The sequence below is a fragment of the Kryptolebias marmoratus genome, linkage group LG3, assembly GCF_001649575.2.
Source record: "Kryptolebias marmoratus isolate JLee-2015 linkage group LG3, ASM164957v2, whole genome shotgun sequence".
Classification (NCBI taxonomy): Eukaryota; Metazoa; Chordata; class Actinopteri; order Cyprinodontiformes; family Rivulidae; genus Kryptolebias; species Kryptolebias marmoratus.
Genome location: NC_051432.1, coordinates 18,512,601 through 18,534,988, shown reverse-complemented (window position 1 = coordinate 18,534,988; position 22,388 = coordinate 18,512,601). Strand labels below are relative to the sequence as shown.

General features: G+C 40.5%; 1 protein-coding gene across 1 annotated transcript in view; it reads right to left on the bottom strand.

Annotated features, from left to right (window-relative positions):
• Positions 1-74: 74 nt before the first annotated feature.
• The window catches only part of LOC108231295 (zinc finger protein GLIS2-like), a 27,895-nt gene continuing 5,581 nt past the window's right edge, over positions 75-22,388 (bottom strand). Inside the window, exons 2-7 of the mRNA XM_017408246.2 lie at positions 11,210-11,401; positions 10,420-10,613; positions 9,820-10,017; positions 7,998-8,131; positions 6,138-6,256; positions 75-2,780 (exon numbers count right to left, since the gene is read on the bottom strand). Of these exons, the coding sequence (XP_017263735.1) occupies positions 2,101-2,780; positions 6,138-6,256; positions 7,998-8,131; positions 9,820-10,017; positions 10,420-10,613; positions 11,210-11,381 (1,497 nt within the window). The 5' untranslated portion in view covers positions 11,382-11,401 and the 3' untranslated portion in view covers positions 75-2,100. The remainder of the gene's footprint in view (positions 2,781-6,137; positions 6,257-7,997; positions 8,132-9,819; positions 10,018-10,419; positions 10,614-11,209; positions 11,402-22,388) is intronic.

The following is a 22,388-nucleotide window of genomic DNA, read 5'->3' as shown; positions in this document are numbered from 1 at the left end:
CAGATATACCGTAAAACGAGTAAACAGGGTTGCAATAAAAGTGTGTGTATCAAGCACAATGAAGGGTAGAAAAATAATTTTTTAAAAAAATGTTTTTATTGACGTGACGTCAAGGTCAAAGAATCAACACTGATGAAGTTTATGGAAATAATTTCAACAGGTCCGGATGTACAAAGAACATCTGTTGTCAAGTCATATGTTTTCTTACAAAAAAAACGAGGAATGACAATTACATTTCAACACCTTTACATCTGGGTAAATATTTCTCTGCATGTTTCAACTGTGTGATATATTTCAGCTGAAACACAAGGCACTTAATCGACTTTGATATACTAATCTGAATAAATCAATGTGCAAAAAATACAAAGTAAACCAATATGGATATTGGCCACATGTGGCCATTGTCAACCATTTTCTCTTTAAAAATATTCAAATCGTTTGTTTAAAAAAAGAAAATAAAAGTGCACATTTGGTATTGCAACAGACAGACAATTGTTATAATTTTACCACTACAAACTGAGGACAATGTGAGCTTTAACAAACTCACATGATAAAATACAAACATTTTTAACATGCAGGAACATGCAATTATGCAGGTGGACTTTATGAGAGATGTGAATAATAGAAAATATGTCTTTAGAGAGACCCCAGAGGGGTTTCTTCTTCTTAATAATCATCTTCAGCAAATGTGTACCGTTACACATCTTTGTCTAATTTGTTGAGTGAACATCTTTATTTCGTGATTTTAAAAAATCTGGGCTGATCGTTGCCTAGATCGTTGTCTTTGGATGATTAGCAGAACGACAAATAAGCAAATATAAACAGCGAACAGTGTAGTTAGCCTTAAACCTACATTCAGTCGCGTCAATTTTCTTTGTCTTGTTGTGACCCTGAGAGCCACATCGTCAGCTTTGCGTTCCTCCATGCACATTTTTAATGTACCAAATAAAGTCAGGGTTAAGGATACCCTCTAAGCTAAGCTAAAATAAGCAACAAAGCAGCTAATGATAAGACCGCTGCTCCGTGACTTCGTTAGGTTACCGGTAGTCAGCAGACCTCTTGTTTTTCACAGGTGGCTCAATGAATTTGTTGGGAAATTTGAAAACGGAACAGGTGAAGCGTGCTCTCAGGTGCACGTTTCACACAAGACTATCGTAGTAAAAAAAAACAAAAAAGTCACCTTCTGCACATGGAATAGCTATCAAATAATTTGATGTGTAATAATTGGAAATCCATTGAATAAACATATAACTATTATCAAATATGCTTTCAATTTTATAGGAGGTGGTGTCACATTTTAACCCTTAATTACAGGATCTCATTCCTCATTGGATATAGAGTATGTCAGTTTTAGTATTCTCATGACAAGGGTTTTTGTTTTCCAATCATAATGACTTTTATGGCATCTTGAGTAAAAGTAAAAGCCATCAGTGGCGTTGTCGGGGGTCAAACTCTGCCGCAGTCTGGTGTAATAGATCTATTACAAATGATTGTCTGCTAAAACAAATGCTGCAAAAGTCAAAGGGAAGTTATGATAAGGGGTGTTAGTAAGGCTGAATACCATTTCTTAGTGTACCCTGCAACTCGTCACCTTGATTCTCTACAGAAACTAAAAGTACAAGAAAGGGAGGATCAAACATTTACTGATGTAATGGAATGGTTTAGAGCTCTGGCTCTGGAAAACTAAACCAGACATTAAATGTGTTTTTTTATAACTGGTTTATAACCCTCCCAGGTTTTTCACTGGAACCACTTAAAAGTAAAAACCTTAATGACTTCCCGTACTGATTTGTGAAAATGCCATTCTGAAGGCTGTAGTTATGTTGACCCTCATTTTTACATACCATAATAAGTGTTTTATAACTTTTTTTATGATTTAGACAAACTGACAAAGTTAACATTAACACAGGCTGAATCATAGATGAATCACCCCTGATGTGAATCATCAGTCGTCACGGAGCTAAGATAACTGAAAAGCGTTTTATTGCTCTAAAGCTGACAAAAACTGTTGATCTATTGTCAATGTACACGCTCTGTATGTTCTGTAAACATTACTGTAAATGCAAATAATAATAAAAAAAAAAGATCCAACTGCATATCTTAGCTGACAGCAGTTGGTTTTAGGAAGAATGCCTTTGACGGAACAACAACCCAAGACAAAGGATCGCTTTGTCGTGGTCCCAGCCCTGCAGACAGGTTCAGAACCTCACCCTCCTCTCCTTCGTCCTCGTCCTCCTTGTCTTCTGGCTCCTTCCTCAGTACCTGCCCCAGACCTCCCAGAGCACCCAGGCCCAGCACCGATCCAGCTGAGAGTCCAAAGTGTAACAGAGTGGAGTCTGAAAGGCCCAGGGGCCCAAAGCTGCAGCCCCCTCCTCCGCCCATGGAAAGGAGAGGTGCCCCGTGATGAGCCAAGGCACTGGAGTGGCACAGAGCAGAGAACGGCAACGACGTCCCGAGGCCCCCAAGGAGAGCCGCAGCAGCCCCGGGGATGACGACGTGTGCCCCCGTTACAGAGGGCAGCTCAGGGGCACCACGGCGCCCAGGGAAAGCCACCCCCATCCCCATCCTGGGGGAGGGGCCTTGCTCTTGGGCAACAAAGTGCCCGTGTGCCTTGATGTGCTTGCGCAGTGAGCTGGGGTCTGTGTAGCGCTTCAAACAGCCGGCCATCTTGCAGCAGTAAGGCTTGTCCACGTAGTGGGTGCGGGTGTGCTTGAAGCGGTCACTGGAGTTGGAGTAGCGTTTGCTGCAGCCTTCGTACGGACAAATGTAGGGCTTTTCACCTGGAGGAAGACAGAAACGGACGTGAGAAACAAACTGAAGGGAGACACAGAAAACAAAAGCACGTGAAAGGCCCAGCATTCCTGGAAGAAATGCATATCACCTGCCACCTTTCATGCAGGTGTTGTAGACTGAAATCCATTTTGTGCTGAGAAATAGCTGTTTTGAGCAAAGTTTGAAAACATCATGCACAACCTTATGCAGTACCTTGCATGATTTTGTATCTGTTAGCACTCAGAGTATGAGTTGTGATAACTCTCAGCTACTACCACACCAAAAGGTACAAATAAACACACACTTGCATAGATGTAGGCAAAAACAATATTGCTCTGCCTTCACCTTTGGAGGTTGGTAACAATTAAAGGATCCCAGAAAAAAAAGCCAGGGTTCATTTTCTAGTTTTTCCTTGAAGTCAGAATTATTGTTTACCTTTAGTTACATTTTTTTTTTTAATTTTATTAAAAGGCAGCCACACAAGGTGAAAGCTTCGCAAATTTAAGAAGTTAAAGGTGTCTTAAAGGTACAATAGAGCAGATTGTTTAGTGTTAAAACCATCCTCTGCTGTCATAAAATTGTTATAAATGTCTGGCTGACCTGAAAAATAAAATTACTCAGTAATAAAGATTTATTAATAGCTCTAAGTTTTTATGTAGGGTTGTAAAAAGTTAGATCTGGTTTCTGATGTTGATTCTGCTTTCTGCTTTTCTTTGTTTGACAGTTTGAGCAGCATAGTGGTGGATTGTTGGATCGACAGGTCTCAGTGAGCTTTACATCCCAACATCCCCCACGCTTTCTTAGGAAAAACCACAGCAAACAAGGAACGCTTAAGCCAATATTTGCTAACAGCCACAGGAAGTTTTTTTTTTTTTTTTTTTTTCCTTTCAGAACCTTGCACGTGATGTTAAAAAAAATACTACATCCTTGAACTTTTCTTGACAACAAATGTTTGGCTACTATAAGTCAGATATACACTTAAGTTTTCATGTCCCATGTTTGGAGCTTGGACAGTAACATTTATACAACTGTCTAAACTCAAAACAATAAAATGTTAAAGCTAATGCACACAGAATCTTAACTTATAATTATATTATCTGTGCTCAAATTAACAAAAAATACTGAATTAAAGGGGTGGATTTTGAGATGCAAACTGAAATTTTTATGGCACGCACTGAACTCTTCTTGCAAACTTGTTTCTGACTAACAAATCAGGATGACTGAATTGCAGGATTGTTTTTTGTTTGTATTTAATGTCTCTTTGCAGCTAAAATGTAAATTTTACCAGTAAACTTCCTTGTAGGTGTGGAACAAGTTGAGCACCTTTGTATGGGGTTAGTTTACAGGAGTAAAGTGGAGGCAGGTTAAGCAGGAAGTGTTTTAGTCATTTTGCTAACTGTAGTTTTTGCATATATCCCCTCATTACCCTCGAAATCAACTACTGTCTGTCTGTTTTTTTTCAGGTTTAGTTCACCAGTTCATCCAGTTTCTTTATCAGGTTGTGGGGAGGTGGCTCATATCTCCAGCGGTGACTGTATGAGAGGCAGGACACAACTTGGACAGGTCACAAGTCCATCACAGGGCCACGTAGAGCAAACAACCATTTATGCTCTCACTGACACCGAGGGATAATTTAGAGCTACTAATTAACCTAACATGCATGTTTTTGGTTTGTGAGAGAAAACCAGAGTACCCAGGGAAACATGCAAACCCCTGCGACCTTCTTGCCAAGAAGCAACAGCTCCGACCACTCAGGTTATAAGTCACTTGATACTGTCATTTTAACAAGTCCACTTTAAAGCAAATATTATAATATTCCTGTTGGATATGCAACAGCTAGCTGCCGGGGATGCTGCACTTGCAAATAACCATAGGATTTGATGTAAAGGATGATGTAATGTGAAAATAGCAGCGATGTAAAGGTTTAGAAAACAGTGTTCTCTTTAGATTGGAGCCGTGTTGAAACAGCAGCAGCCCACTTTGGTTCTGGCCCCACTCGGACTGGCCGTTAGCTCGTTAATCTGGTCAGAATTAAAGTGTATCAACAACAGCTAAGATATTAATTGTTCATAACCTTCCCATTTCAGAACCCCATTTCAAAGATCTAAAAACTACCCATGTTTACCATTGATAGATGAGAGACTGACGCAAGTTTTCTTCTCTTGCAAAGAATGGGATTCAAGAATTTCTCAAAGGTTATGAGACCTGATAATGATAGTGACACTGACCTAAATGAGATCAATAAAGCTAACACCATCCTGAAGTATGAGGAAGTTGAAGAGGTGACAGCCACCTGAAGGGTTAAACAAACTTCCCCAATAGCATTTTGGCAGCTCGCTGTAAAAACGGTGTGACTGATGTTCAGAACTTTACAACTATAATCCTTCTTTGAGGAAAGAAAAGTACACCATCTGTACTGGCTGGGTGTTTTTATGAATCATGCAAAACAACAAAGTAGCGGATCGGCGGTGTTTGCTTTAGGATCAAGCGTTCCAAAATATCACGCAAGGACGCGTCTTTGATCGATATCTCGAGTGTGTTAGTTGACTGTGGTCGTGGCTCAGTGACTCTCTGTATGAGAGTGGAACGTAACACACAAAGCAAAACAAAAACAGTCTGAATGTTTGCTTTTCAACACAAGATCCGACTCGAGTGTAGTCTGTTCCATCCATGCAGGTAGGTTGAACCGGACGTTTTACGCGACATTCATGGAAGTCCTTTTAAAACCGCAGGTCACTGAGGGTGTTTGACCTTTGTCTAAAATCTTTAGCCATCTTCAGGCTGGATTTGTTTATGATAAGTGGCTGTTTGATGACCTGTCTGATGGATCATTTGACATGAGATCTGATTTCAACAATGTCACAGTGTCGTATTTCCAATGTAGCATTGAAAATCTCTATGAATCATTTGTCTTGTAACATTTAACACAACCTGCATGGATCAAATTGAAACTTTTCATTTACCCTTTCCTAAAACTGCCCTTTTGTTATGATATGGAGAAGTAAAATTACACAGAACTGAATGTAAAGACCAAACATTTGGTTAATTTAAATATTTTAGTGTTAAACACAGCTTCATATAACTTTTTCTTTAGTTAAGATGGTAATAATGTCCGCTCCAGTATCAAAACATCTAACCAAACTATTAATATGCAGATTCCACACCTTTTAATAGAGTTACATTACAGAAGCTCTACCAGGAAAAAATACTTGTAATATTTTTGGTTTTGTTGCTTAGTGATGTGTGTTGATAGATGTTGCCATGACGGAGTTCGTCATAACAGACCACAAAGTATTGTCAACGATAAAAACCTAGGAACCTTTCCTTCAGGTTTAATGTACTCACTGTGCCAGAATTAAACTCACCTGTGTGTGAGCGGGTGTGAATCTTCAGGTTCTCCAGCCGTGAAAAACTCTTGTTACAGGTGGGGCAGTGGTGCGGCTTCTCATTTGTGTGAGTGCGGATGTGAATCAGCATTTTGTACCTAGAAAAAGCATAAAAAACAAAGCAATATTCATAAAAAGTGTTCACTCGTGATGCACAGTAGAGTTTTGGACCACCTTAGTTTCATCATAGCTTCCTTCCAGGTTTTTCAGATTTCCTAAAGGTCTTTTATAGTTTTTCCTTCGAACTTCGATTGCTTTTTTTTTTCTCTTTCTGTTCAGCTCTTCTACCTGACCTAAAAACTGAGAAACGAGTGTCTGGCCTAAAACAAAAATCTGCAGCAAATAAACAATATCTAAAAGTTGAGTGTTTAAAAAAAGGAAAACAAAATAAGATATGACCAAAAATCATCCTCCAGCTGTCAACTTTTAATAGCTCTCAGGAGGCACCTTTCATGCATCAAACTGTGTTATCTTTGGTATTTTTTTATAGATTCAATTATAGGAAACAGGAAGAAAATGTGTGTTTGTGACAGGCTGCTGGTAACAAAGTTGGTAATTAGCAGGTCATGCTAAGTTTTTAGCTAAAGCTCCATTTTAAAGCTGGTTCTTAAAGCTGATTGTTATGTTTCAGCACAATATTGGTCCATCCTTTGAATTTTGGGGGCTTTTTATGTCTCAATGTGCTCTCTTATAAAACAGTTCTGCGACATGGCCACAATAAAAAAAAGATGTTAATTCATTCTTTAAATAGAGACATTTTCTGTTTTAGTCTCACTGAATTCTGAGTGTTTGTTACCAAGCAAACCAGTGAACCGTGTAGCTGCATTTTATAACTAAGCCTTTTGTGTGCACGGCTTGCACAACTGTGTTCTAAGCCGTTCACATTTTTTTTTCACGGCCCACATCATACCTCGCCGTTTGCCTAAAAAACGAGTGAAAAGGCAGACGAAGTCCAAAGTAAAATCTTTGTAAGACCTTGAGTAACCTGGAGTGCCCCAGTTTGCAGGTTCCTTTTGTTTGACATGTTGGATTTATGCCTGTGTGTGAGTTTACTCCGATCCTGTTATCAGTGTCGCCACCCTCACTTGCTGTTTTATTTCACACACTCTTTTGTTGGGTCTGCTCTTATTTGCTCACCACACCTGATCATTGTTTCACATCACATTGTTTCACAAGTTTTTGGTTACCTTTAATATTTATTACCTTGTTTTATTTCCCATCACTTCAACCGGTTTGTTATCTTCCCCAGCTCTTATGTCAGTCATTTTAGCCAAGTTTGTTACTTGTTCTCTTTTTCTTTTTGTCCTTGTTCCCAAGTTTCTGTTCATTTCTCCTTAGTCTGTCTGTGGCATCTTCCTTGTTTATGAATAACAAAAGTTTCTGCGTTGGGTCCTTCCCTACCACAAATTTTGACATGGAGCAATACAGACCAAGATTACCAAAAGAGAGTCGGGATCTTTGAAGTTCTTTGAAATATTTAAGTGTGGTACCACTCACGGCACCCGGACCTACAAGATTACACCAAAGGGCAAGTTGTTGACTTTGCAGGTGAGTCATTTTATGTACTGATCACAGGAGTGGTTGTCACTTTGACACCGCATTTCACCATAACATCACTTCCTGTGTTAAGTAAATAACGTTTTTTCTTTAGTGGTTAGAACCTGCGATTCTCTTCTTCTGCGACGTAGAGAAATATGTTTAATTAAATTGTCATGGAAAAGAAAAAAAAGTATTATTTTGACTGCTTGAGCTACTTGAGTAACCTTACACTTGTCTCAAACAACTCAACTTTATTTTTTTGGCTCGTGTGTGTGTGTGTGTGAGAGAGAATTCAGTTACCTGGCGTTGAAGCCCCTCCCGTTCCGTGCACAGCCCTCCCACTGGCAGCAGTACCCTGAGTCTTTTTCAGGTTTAACGTGGAAGTCGTTAATGTGATCGACCAGGTCCTGCAGTGAGTCCAACAGCAGGCGACACTAGAAGGGAGAAAGAAGCCGAGGGCTGAGCGTGTTGCATTAAACACTCAAATATTGCCGTTTTTAATCCAAAGGTTTGGTTTCAGGTCTTACTTATGATCCCACCAAGGCTGGTCATGTTTAAACTCTAAATATAATAAACACAGTCATCTGGAAAGTATTCACAGCACCTCACTTTTTCCACTTATTGTTATGCTACAGCTTTATTCCAAAACAGATTCAATTCTTTTTTCTTTTTTTTTTTTTCCTCAAAACGCTGAATGCAACACCCCATGATAACATGAAAAAAGTTTTCAACTGCTTGAACATTTATTACAAAAAATAAAATTTGAGGGGGAAAAATATGAATTTTATCCATTTTGGAACAAGGCTGTCTCATAACAAAAACCCTAGAAACCCTAAAAACATAAAAGCTGTTTTTAATGAACATGCAAAAGCTTTAAATAAAGATCTGTTAAGATTTGGAGGATATGCTGTGGAGACTTTCAGCTGCTTCCATGAAACATTTTAGCTCAGTCTTTGTAAAACTGACTGATTCAAAGTGGACTCTGTGAACCATAATTAAAGTTTTTACAGTATACTTGTTTTTATGAGTCACATCTGAATGGTCCATCCAGTATCAACTCACCATCTATAAGCATTGTAAATTTACATTTATAACAAATGACAGTTGTTGTTGTTTTTTCTTTTTTTCTTTTTTTTTGCCATTTATACAAATGAATTCAAATGTGTGGTTGATGTTTATATACTGAACATGCAAATACACCATATCCTAAATAGAAATATTTATTTAGCCTCTGATGCCATACTTTGAGTTTAAGTACTTTACGTTTTTACTTTTGTGTCATTTTATCATTATTAACAACTATAAAACTAAATGTGTTTCTCTTGGCTATAGATGAGAGCAAAAATAAAATAAATTGTAAAATGTGATGCATGTTAAATCTGTTTCATATTTTTACCTCTTCTTAAATATGTTATCTCTAATAATGATCTCTAATTAGTCTATCATAATCAATTTACGAAATGACATGATCAATTTTTTTAAGTGACCAGTTTAAGGAGGATTATAGGACATCTTGACATTTACATTTACAGCATTTCAATGTACAATTTTTACATTTTATGTAAAAAAAAAACAACAACAACAACAACAAAATTGTATTTTGCTTGATAAATGACATGAAATAATATTTAATAATGAATTGTAGTTTTGATCTTCTTTTCTGTCACTTTCAGGTTGTTTTTGTAGTTTGCTCGCAGCCCCATCTAGTGGTCAAAGTAAAAACTGCATCCCTTTTAATTTTTTAATTTATTTATTTTTGAACAGCAGAAATCAGATGTTGAATTATTGACTGCACACTGTTTATAATTCATTTTCAACAACTGTTTTTTTAACAGTCTTTAGGTTTAAACTTTAAGGTGCTTGATGCAAAATAAAACAAACCTGCACTCAGATCCAGCAGATGGGGTTTAAAATGCATTCATTTGTGTTTGCAGTGGTCCCTGTATGTTTGAGACGTTTTCCCTGCTTCAACATACCTGATTGACATGATTTATTTACCTCCTCAGTTTAACAAGTTCTACAGAAGCCTGTATTTGATGTTTTGGAGCTGAGAAACATGAGCTCTTTAGGCTGGGTTTGGCTTATTGAACTTCACATCAAATGTTAATATACTCATGTCTACCTTCCTCCATCGGCAGACCAGCTGACCGTCCGGCGAGGGCTCAGGGGAGAGTGGCTTCTCCCGGTGTGGGCTGATGATTGTGGAGGAGGGAAAGCTGAAGCCCCTCTGCAGGCTTCTGATCGGGAGGTAAAATGGATAACCTCGCTGAGAAGCTCCTCCGTCAGCACTGCGTTGATAAAGATGATGATGAGCTGCTTCCTAACAGAGGAGAGGAGGTTTCAGAGTGAGTTCTGAGGTGGGATTTAAAAGACTGGACAGACTCTGCGGTGTGAATTTCAGGGGGCAGGTTGTTCCAGAGTCTGAGGACTGACCCTCTCTGAGCTTTACTTCAGACTTCAGCCTGACTGAGAGCACCCGGCTGGAGGATTTAAGAGCGCTTTGGGGTCATAAAAGACAAGAAGTTCGGCTGAGTAACTGGGTGCCGAAGAGTTGAAAACTTTAAAAGTTAGGTCTTCAAATCAAAAAGATCATAAACAATATAAATGGTTTCTGATTGATATTGTTTGTCAGTGCTGGAGGAGGATTTCAACCCTGACCTGACTGCAAACGGACACCTTTTTTTGTTTTTGTTGTTGTTGTTGTTATTTCTGCCTCACTCACCCGAGAGAAGAGTTGCGGCTGAGGGCTGCTGCTACTGTCCTGAGGGGACTCCAGGGGGGAGGAAGGGCAAGGGGAAGAGGGGGAGGAAGGAGATGGGGAGAGGGAGGGGGCACGGTGAGAGGGAGGTGACAGGCTGAGGTCCATGGCTGGGGGGGTGAAGCAGGACCCGGGTCGCTCCTGAGAAGACTGGGAATCTGAGAATGGAGAGTAAGGTTTTAACACAGTGATGCTACTTTTCTGTACGTTAACCGCACGCCTGCTGACGGATTGCACAACATCTTTCTTTGAATATTTGCCATGGACTGTTTAAAGGTGACTGTCTGTCTGTTAGCAAAATAGCTCGTGAACCAGTGGAGGAAGTTTAATGAAACTTGCAGAAAATAATCATTCAGCGTGCGTCTGTAACTGATTAACCTTTCCTCAACAGAAGATATAAAACATTGGTGAGCAGGGAGGCAGGCGGCATGCATTCCTTCAATTCATGGTAGACTGTCATTTTATTTGAGATCATTTCGTGTTGCTGTCGTGCTCTTCGTGTTACAGGCAGCACCCTCGAATCTAACAATCTGTGTCTGTGCGAGGACAGGAAAGATCTGCAGATTATTGGATTTTCTGTATTAGATTACTGGTAAAGGTGCAAACAGAGGATCGGCTCATCGCTGTATTGAATTATCCGAGACAGTTTCGTTTGCAGCTTGGCCTTGTCGCCGTCGTGTGCATGTGTTAGGGCTGAGCTCGTTCTCTCGGAGGCCGCGTGCTCGTGAACCAGGTTTTCCTGCCTGGAGCTCACCTGGTGAGGAGGGAGGTGAGGGGAATGGCGTGCACTGCAGCCGAGGGCGGGAGGCGATGAGGGGGCCGCGTGTGGAGGAGGAGGGGAAAAAAGCCCTCTTTCCCAGAATCACAGAAACTCGTGTTCGTCCAGAGGGAAGCTTCAAGTCCAACGGCTCGTCCAGTGAGAGCATGATGGCTGCCTTGTGTTGCCCTGCAGAGAAGAATTAAAAACACAAATAAGTAACCAGCTGAATGACTTCAACGATACAAGTTTGTCTTGTTCACAAAGAAGGATTCTGGTGTGCTTTCCAGGACAGACATGACACAAGTGATAGGATGCATGATGTTTTTCCCTGTGTTGGCATCTGTTAGCAAAATATCTCACGAATCACTGGACGGATTTGAACGAAACTCTCTCAAAATAATCACTGGATGTGCCTCTGCAACTGATTAACTTTGGGAGTCATCACAGTTTAAGATGGCTGCCACAGTTAACTGACCTTAAAAATCACAAATATGCCAAAAACTCAGATAAATTTTACACATATTGAGCTAAAATTTTATGTGGCAGTGGCTGCGAGTCATCCCCAGCACGTGCTCAGAGCAGTGGTACATTACGTTAAATCTCACAATATTGTGTTAGATTGTGCAAGACTTTATTTTTTAAGGTTTGAGCAAAGCATGTCTGACTTCGACGTTTCTCAGTTTCCTTCAAGGAATCCTAGGTCTTTAATTTAATTCTGTTTATGCTGGTTTTTAATCATAACTCAAGCTGAAAACTAAACATTTCCTCCCTTTTCAGCTCTAACCTGACATTTTGTGCGTTCCCACTAAGGGAACGGGTGTCTCCATCTTTTGTTTTTTTGAAGCAAACGCAAAAGCATAAAGCTTTCCAACCCTTAAAAATACAAATCTTTCTGGGGCACACGTTGAAATAGGCAGGCTTGGTTAGCACTTGTCAAAAACCTCCATATATTTCAGTATACCGTCATGTTACAGTCGATTCATACAGATGCACCACATTTAGAATTACTGACAATATTTCCTAACATGCTTTAAAAAGAATTGCAAATATGGCCTTGTATTTTCTGTTACTGTACCATCAAAGACCGTAATGTTTAATTTAGTCTATTCAGATGCATTATATTTGGTATTCTTCTTCTCTAACAGTCAAAAAATAAGTTTATCTGCAAGTTACTGCTGCAGGCTTGTTAACTGGTTTATATAAAAAAAAGACATATTGATGCCAACAGGACTCAGTGACTGATCCTGTGCTGTGTCGCAGTGGAATATTTTAACTGCTACTGTTTTTTTTAAGAGGGGGGGAACAACTCATAATGGCGTGTTACTGTGTTTCTCTGTGTTTCTGTGGTTTTAAATCTGAGATGCAAAACAAGTTTTGGCAGTGGTGCTCCAACTTTGGTTGTTTTCATACATCGGATGACACACGAGACAAAAACAGCCACCCTGGTCCTTGAGTCATCCTGCGCTCTTATTAAACCGAATGACTAAAGATCCAAATATCTGCTTCAAAGAGTGAGCCTCCTCGCCCCCCCCGGGAGAAACCAAAAGAATGAAGCTGCAATAAATCGTTGAACCTGCAGGAAAATAAATGGTTGACAGCTGTGGCCAAAGATGACACGAAATACAAGTTTTCCGGCTTTCGGAGCTGCCAGGGGAAATGAAGGTGCCACACCACTAGGGGGCGAGAGCATTCCCACTAACCACACATCCAAAAACAATAAAAGAACATTCTTCGGCTAAAGATTTACCCCAGTTTGTTATTTTATTTATTTACATGGTCATTGATCAAAATTTCCGCTCATTTATGAAGAGCACGCAGTTAAAGTTTAACGGCGACACAGACTCAGAGAACCCGGCAAGAACAACTCGACTGTTTGTTTCTGTGCGACAATGTGCACCAAAAAAAGGCTGCTTTTAAGAAGCTGCTCATATTCGGTCCACACAGAGACGAAACCGAGTTTCTGAGAGTTTCCGCTGCTTTCAAATGTTTTGCTCAATCAAATTCTGTGTGTGGACGGGAGGTGCGAACGGAGCAGAAAATGTTGGACGAGGACGCAAACGGCTAACGGCAGAGCCAGGACCAAAGTGGATTGCTGCTGTTTTTTAATAACTCTTATCTAAAAAAAACAATCTGTGCAGATCATGCAAAGAGTAGTCTGTAAACCTTTGCGCTGTCGTAAGTTTTGCATCGCATGCTTATTTCGACAGAGTCCGGTGGTTATCTGTAAGAGCTAATTGCAGTTGTAGCACTGGGAACACTTCTGGCAGAAATATTATATGTTTATTTTTTTTAAAAAAAGGTTTGATGCACCAAAATTATTTTTTTAAGACTGGAGATGTTTCAAGATGTCAGCAAGCCACATCGGTCTTGGTCGCGCTTGGACTAGCCAGAGTCAGAAGTAAACAGGTAAGATGTTGATTGTTGTGATGGCCAAATCCATGGCCACACTCTAAAGCCTTAATGTCAGTAACTCCTTTTATACACTTTATTTATATTTTTTCTTTCATACAAACACAATAATATTTTAGTTGCAATAAAAACATTTATTAGTTGATTTGGATACATTTGTTCTATTTGTTAGCGCGCCCATTTAGTAACAAATGTGTTTGTCAATTTAATTTGTTGCTTAAAATTAACTTTGTGTTTGTTTTTGCCGGTACTTACCTGCCTTGGAGTTGCCAGACAAAAGATTGGGGCCAGGGCTCAGCAGGTTCAAATGCTGATTGGACTGCACCACTAGTTCCTGCTGGCGAGGGGAATTTGTAGTTTCTTTGTCTAGATAAGTTTCTGTATTTTAAGTAAATATGAGTGTTTAAAGTTTAATATTTTGGGTTTTCATTTTTGGGTCTTTAGTTTAGCCAAACTTAGCTGTGCTGTTATTTGTTTTGTGTTGTTTGTAATTGTATTCTGTTTAGTTACCCCTATTGTGTCTTAATTGGTCTGATCAGCCAGTATATAAACCCCTGTGTGTCATTTCTTAAGAAAGGTCAGTATGTTTGTTTGTGCAGCCAGGGTTTGCATCTTTTTGCCTCAGTTCAGTTTTTGTCTTTTTTGACCTCTTTTATGAGCTCAGTTTGTCTTTTTGTTAGTTATAATTGTTGGGTTAAAATAAAAGAGACTATTTTTCTAATATCTCCTGTGACTCCTCCTACTTTAACTCGGTCCTTCACAATTGTTAACAGTCTTTTGGAGCTGAACCATGTCTTTAATGCCACTTCTGAGCATTTAGTCCCTCGGTGCTCGTGAGCATGCACGTTTTCTTTGATGAGACTGAAGAACCAACCTTCTCCTGGAGGAAAAAACAACTAATTTTGCCACCATTTCTCTTGTTTGGTCAAATAAAACAAACAGGAGGCAACAGCAGTGTTACTGTCTGCCCCGCCATGTCGGCTCTAATTTACAATCTGGTGTTGGTTTAACACTTTGGGTTCTCCATTCGGTCTTCTCCGTCAGAGCTGCAACAATCCAGTCTGACTCCAGCTTGAATGTTGAGGCACTGAACAGAGAATTTGTCAGATTTCCTCATCTAATCTTCAGAAGACAGACAGACAGAGAGAGAGAGGGGAAAAAAAGCTATTATTTGACCAAAATTTGGAAACTTTTCCCCTGCGTTTAGTTGAAACCTTACACCCAGAGCCCCAAAAATGCTCTCCGGCGTCTGTTTTTTTTTTTTTTCTGAACTGCAGCTTTCAGGCCGTGTTTGCCTCTTAAATGGCGCCAGACGTGGGTTCGCTGGAGTTCTGCGACACAACTGCAAAACCTGGGCCGGGTGTCCCGCTGCACGGCTCCCTAATGACAGCCGGCAGTTGGAAACGCTCACGGTTTACATCTGCTGGCCGAATTCAAACCGGCAGCCCTCCAGCCATGCGTGTACACCTCTTCAAGTCCTAAACTCGCCGTCGCCACAAATTCTTCCGCAGTCACCGACACAGTCCCACCGACATAATATAAGGCAGAGGCTAAACCACAATGAAGTCAGTGTTTAGGTCCGACTGCGGCCTCGCCAGCTACCTCACCGCACTGGTTTCTCATTCCACAGCAGCCTCACTGACTTTTCTCGTGCACACACACACACACACACTGCTGGAAGCACTGTTAATCCACACACACACACACACACACACACTTTTAGGGCCATATGTATCCAGGCACGCATGCAGACCAGATTCACACCAGTAAACACGCACAAGACTCAAAACCTCCAGCAGCTCCTCCCTTATTTTTCCCTTGATGATTTGTGATCGGGCAGCAGGCCCAGGCCCTCTTATGGACCCCCACGGTGCAACAAAACACTGGCTTTTTACTTGGTTGCTCTCAAACGATGTTCACTTACATTTTTTTTTTCTCACAAATGATATAAACAGGGTTGTTATCGCCCTCCGCTGAAAGCGGCCAATAATGTTTTTGTCTGTGTGGTCATGTGTCTGTCTGTTAGCAAAATATCTCATGAACTGCTGGACGGATTTTCATGAAACTTTCAGGTAATTATTGGATGGACATCTACAACTGATTTACTTCTGGAGCGAATCCAATTCAAGATGGCCGCCACAGCCAACTCAACTTAAAAGACACAGAAATGGCTATAACTTTGTAATTTTTACAGATATGGACCTAACATTTAGTGTGGTAGTAGCTGAAACTGATTCCCAACACATACTTCAAGCTCTGACAAATTTCAAGTAATCTTTGCCTAAAACTGTAGCATTAACTGTTGAAGTCAACCTTATCTGCCTGTTAGCAAAATATCTCATGAACCACTGGACGGATTAACATGAAACTTTCAGGAAGCAATTATTGGATGTACATCTACAACTGATTTACTTTTGGAGCCAATTCAATTCAAGATGGCTGCTACAGCCAACTCACCTTAGAGAATACGAAAATGGCTATAACTCATTCAATTTTACAGATATTCCGATCAAATTTGATGTGGTAGTAGCTGAGAGTTGTTCACAACACATATTCTGAGGTCTAACAGATTGCTTGAGATCTTGGCTAAAAACTGTAGCATTCACTGACCTTTCATTGTCTCAGAGAAGGTTAGATGCTCGTTTGTTTTTGTTTTCTTTTTTTTTATTCCTGCAATAGTCATCAGTGATGTTGTAACTTCAGTCCTCTGAGGTGTTTACAGTCTGCAAAACTCTCCTAATAAGTTGGACTTTTTTTCCTGAATTCAGTGTTTAAAACTAAAATTGAATCAAGGTGGAGAACGAAACCAGCCAAAATCCTCACGGCGCGTTTACCGGAGGTCTGACCACGCCTGCAGTTTGAGAAGCAGAGCTCCTAGTGCCAACATTCAAACACAGTTTGTGTTTCTAAGCTTTTTTCTTCTTCTTCTTTTTTAATGCATAACACCCTCCAAATCACACATGACATTTTCAGACTCACACGCACACACACTCATCAGGGAGACTTTCCACCTCTCACAGGAAACCTTTGCTTCCTCGCTGCCCTGGTCCGGCCTCTCCCTCCCTGTTACTTTTTTTTTTTTTTTACTTCCCTCTCTCTCCTCTCGTCTTCCCTCCCTTCTCCCTCTCCCTCTCCTTCCTGTGGTTTTCCTCTCCCAGTCCTCCAGCAGAGCATACCTCTCCCACTCCCCGCTCCTCCCCTGGTGCATTTTCTAACTCCCTTCTTCCATTTCTCACCAGTTTCTTGTCTCACTTAGGAATCTGCAGCCTTCCCACTCCAAGTGCACAATATCCTTCTCAGCTCCTTTTTTTTGCCCCCTTCTCCTTGGAAGAGTTAACACTTTTTTTTGAGGAGCTTGAAAAAGTTATATTTTAAAAGGTGGAGGAGGGAGGTGTTAGAGAAAAGAAGTCAGGTTTGATGTTTGACCTGAAAGCAGAGAAACCGAAGGAGGGAGGCAGGCCGAACGACAGCCCATCACTCCCGTTAACAATGTCAGCTCTTATTTTTTAGGACTTATATTCTTTGATCTTTCTAGCCCACGTCCTTTTAGGGTCTTACGCAACGTCAATGCAACAGGGAGGATGACAGCAGGCTTTGTTGTTGTAAGTCAGAGGCACACAGGCAAGAAGAAAGAGATGTGTGTGTGTGTGTGTGTGTGTGTGAGCGTGTGGGTGTGTGTGCGAGCAGAAAAATGCCAGAATTATTTGAAACTGGACACCTGTTTGAAGAGCAGTGGGCAAAAACACAAAGAACACAATGAAGTGGCGACATGAAGAGAGAGAGAGAGAGACGTGAAAACAGCAGGAGGTGCTTCGAACTTCACGCCGTCCACCCGAGACACACGTTCAAAAGACGGAGGACACTAAAAACAGTTTGTTTTTGTGTTGTACGAAACATAAGAGGTTTTCTTTTCAGAAAAAAATAAAGACATAAAATCCAAAGCACAAGTGGTTCTTTTGAAGCCGGGGTTCTGTGGAAAGGTTATGAACAGAAATATCTTACCTGTTGCAGCTTTTTGAGGAATCAGTTTGGAGAGAAAGGTTTGATTCTGAGCTGACTGACAAGTCGATGGCTGGTCTGAGCAGAGCCTCGGCTGAAGGGGATTAATCTGCTGTCTTAAAACAACTATAATGTAAATATAAATATATCTTTAATTATTACAACAGTTTCTGTCACCATCTGTTTTATATGAAATGGTTGTGTGGTGGTGTGAACGCTGACTCAGCACTGTTTTTTCTGTTTTGTTTTGTTTTCCTCGTTGTTTGTAATCTCATAACTTCTGCATACTTATTCCATTTAGCCAATAGGTGGCCTTCTGTTACTTTTAGGTCATGTTCTGCTATTTTTAGCTTTTAGCTAGCCTGTTGCTACTTTTAGCATCCAGCTATCCTTTTGATATTTTTAGCTTTCCTTTTCCTGCTTTATCTTTTATCTTTTTTTTTTCGACTTTAGCTTATACCTACCGTTCTGCTACTTTTATCCAATAGATAGCCTTTTGTTACTTTAAGCTTTTAGCTTTCATTCTGCTACATTTAGCTTTTAGCTAGTCTGTTGCATCTTTTAGTTTCTAGCCATCCTTTCGATATTTTTACCTTTCCTTTTAGCTGCCTTTTTGCCACATTTACAAAGCCATTGTCATTTTTGTCAGAATGAAGCTGTTTCTCCAACCTGAGGGCCTTCACACATCTATCTACAACAGGTAAGATATTAACTGATCGTAACCTGTTCAGAGAATTCAGCAGAAAGAAGTCGGTTTCCTGTGAGTTTTATAAACTTGTGACTGTGTTGGACCTTTGATTTCTCTGCTGTCGGCTCTGATTTATGCTGTCCGTCCCATCGTTTGTCATGAAGACCTTCTTAACGATGTCCAACAGGCTGCGGAGACGTAGAGTGAGGAGTGGGCGTAATGAGCTCCCACCCTTTCCTTTCCTCACACTTTCCCCATTATTCGCCTCAGTCTTCCCCCTCCCTCCGTCTCTCGGCCTCTCTTGCATCTCGACAGTGCTAAATGATGCAACTCTGCAGAGCGAGTCTGCAACAGCCACCAGTGGAGGCTGTAGTGTTTTCCAGCGCTGACACTGGCGTCTTCGGCACTTAGAAAGGGAGTGGTGGCGTCTGTCAGGGCCGGGTGGGGGTGGGGGGTTTCTCAAGACAAAGATCGTGGAGTTTTTCGCCTGAACAAGGTTTTATTCCTGACTCTCTGTACATTTTTAAACTTAAAAAAAGGCAACTTAACAGTTTTGTTGTTGTTGTTGTTTTACAAACTGCAACCCAGCAAATACTCTTCAAATATTTCCAGACAACACTGGACACAAAAATCATGGAGCAAGTATTTCTTCCTGCTGGTGGTAGGATGTGGAGGAAACCTCACTGACTTGGAGTGTAAATGTGACCACAATAAATGAGTCACAATAAGGAATTTTTCAATATTGAGTAATTATTATTCTAAATTTTTCAATCTCAAAAGCTTTAAATTGATTCATAGTTTGTTGAAATGTATCCCCTGGCAACTCCGTTTTTATTGGCCTGAAGTGATGCTGTCGGAAATTCCAGCCCTGTATTAAAAAAAAAGAGTAACCCCCCAAGCTTCATAATGATGCCAAACATTATATGAAGGGATTTCCCAGCACTACAGCAGAGAAAAATGATCAGTTTCAAAGGAAATGATAGGGGTTATGAGACAAAGGATTATTTCTGAAGATATACCTGTTAGAAAACTTAATCTAAAGGTAGATTAAATGCTATTTTAGTTACTGAGATTGTTAGCTGAAGTCAATTATGGCAAAAATAATTTTTTTCACTTCCTTTGCCTTTCAGCCTGAGGTCATTCTGACTTATTTTGTAGCACCAGCTACACACTATTTATAGAAATTGTTGTTGATATTATATTGTATTTCTGATATAAGATTGCCGTGGATGTTGGTACTGTCAGGTTTCTCTGACGTCGAAGAGAAAACAACAGCTTGGTGGTAGACAGACTACAGGACTCAGATATCAGGTAAGTGTATTTATTTACAGTGAGGAACGAGATGACTGGAACGGAAGTGGAATCTGAAAAGCGGAGGAGAAGCGGTAAGTGATAAAACGAGGATCTTAAACGAGCGATAAACGATAACTGATTGAAGGCTTACGAAATAGTCAGGTGAGGTTCTGCATCGGTTGTTGAGGAAGACAAAAGACATCGACGAGGAGTCAAGGCTGGTTTGTTGCAGATGGAACCGGAACCAGACTGGAATGTCAGGCAGACAGGAACTCACTAAGAGGACGAACACAAAAACACAGGTAAGTAAATCTCTTACTTTACAGGCAGATTACTGAGCTGGCTCGGAGACTTTACCACGAGGTAAGCAATGCTCCAGCGCTGATCTGGTTCCCACCACAGCCTTAAATACACCAACTCGTCTGATGCCTCATCTCCTTCAGGTGTGCAAAGGACCCACCTGACTCCACCAGTAGGAGGAGCCAAGCATGTCCACCAGGAAGTGCCAAAAAATCACCGATCACAACAGGTACAGATTTGTTTTTTGCTTAAAACACCAACGTATAGTCTTCAACCTTTTATTGGGGTTTAAATCGAACGTCAAGGAAATGAAGCTGAATGTTGTTCAAAAGGCCAAAAAGAGGAGATGATGTTTCAAAGAACGACAAAACGGAGGACTCTGTCGTGTGCAACAATGGCGTGGTTATTTCTGATGTGAAAAGTGAATTTTCTTAAAGCAATAATCCCATTCATGCTGATTGTTAACAGCATCTTGCTCATCTTTTCCACCCTGATCCTTCTCCTCACTCATAACTACTCTCTATATTCTCCTACAGCACACTCCAACCATCTGGCAGCAAGACAAGAGCAACATAAAACCCTCTCTCTTTCCCGACTTTCTCTCCCTGTCATTCCTGGCCATCAGCAAGGGCAACAGGTTCCTTCCGTCCTCTGATCCAATCACTCAAGGCGAGTGGGAAAGACTGAAGATGAGGAAGAATAAATCCAGGGATGATGACAAAGACTGAGTGCAGACGCTGTGTCTTTCAGCTGAAGATATGAGGGGTGAAGTGGGAAATAAAAAACAGACAGAGGTAAAGGGGGAGCTAAGGAGAGGAGGTTTTAACTTTTACGGGTTTGACAAACAAAACCAGGAATACTCGGAATCCCAGAAATAATCCCATTTTTAGTACATTTTATTTTTATTATTTCCAGTTTTGCCTCATGTCTGTTTCTTTAAAAAAAAAATTTGTCTTCCTCGGTTTCCTTCTTTCATTCCTTCTGTCATCCAGACCTTGAATACACAAACACATATGCCTCACATTCCTTCAGTGCGGAGCAGATTCACCCAATTTATTTCCAGAGTGTGTGTGTGTGCGTGTGACTTCGTGTGTGTGCATGTGTGTGTGTGTGAGTGCCAAGCCTGTAAATAATAACCAATCCCAGCTGTGTACTCTGGACTGTCCTCACTTTCAGCTGGGAAGAATAAAGGGAGGAGAAAAAGGGGCTTCATCACATGAGATGGAAAAAAGTCAGCTGACAGTTGAGGAGGAAAATTCTGTTATGATTTGATACGAAAACACGATTCCTGTGCAGTGAGCAATCAGAACAGCAGCTGTCATTACGAAAGAGCTTCATTTTGTTACAATTTAATAAGGTTTTCAAGGTTATTTGTAGAGGTCTGTGAAAACGTTATGAACAGCTACTATCTTACCTGTTGTAGATACTGCTGTGAATGAGTTCAGTTTGGAAAAGCAGACCGGACTGATGAGCTAACAGCTCAGGGGATCAAGGCTAAAGTAAACTGCTGCTCTCTTAAAACTTCTCTAATAATAAAAAAAATCATATCAGTTTATGTGAATGTTATTATTGTTGGCACCAAGTTAGTATTACACAATTATTCAAGCAGAAATAATATATTACTCCTGCTGGAAGTATCCCCAGGCTATACTGGAAGTGCTACAGCTAGCTGCTGCCACTATTGGCACTTGCAAGCAATATAATTCTATTTTAATGGTTGTGTAATTTAAAACTGACAGTAAAGTAAAGATTTATAAAACTGTGTTCACGTGTTGTGCCATGAAATGTTTGAGATTGGAGTTTTTTTAAGCTGTAGGTGATCTATTTTCATCTTAGCCTCACACAGATTACCTGTTAGCTCGTCACTTTGGTCAAAATTAAACTCTCCGAACTACAGCTACTTTAAAAGGTTTCTTTTCAAACTATGAACCCCGATTTTAGTTTTATGCATTTAAAAATGCAAATAAGATTTTTTTTTTTCTTCTGTTGATCTAAATAAGGTGGGAAAATGTCAGTTTGGTTTGATTTTATTGTTCTGTTTAGGGAGCAGTCCTGTGATGGACTGGTGACTTGTCCAGGCTGTACCCTGATTCTCATCAGATAGATGGAAGGACGGACGGATGGATGGATGGATGGATGGACGGACGGACGGATGGATGGATGGATGGATGGATAGATGGATGGACGGATGGATGGATGGATGGATGGATGGATGGATGGATGGATGGAGTTGCTTTTAAAGTAGAAAGTTGAACTTTTTAAAGCGGTCTTGCAGGAAGCCCAGTTCCTGACACCCATGTGTGACTGCAGCCTCCCTTTTCAGTCACAATTTGAATTTTGAAGAGATTTTTGTCCTTAATCCCTTCTTCTCTTTTTGGGCCTTTTTTCTCTGAAGCCAGCGTTTCATTTTTCTCCATACTTAAACACAGACCTACAAGAGGAGAGACAGCCAGGGAATGGGTGGGAGGGGAGAGGCAAATATGA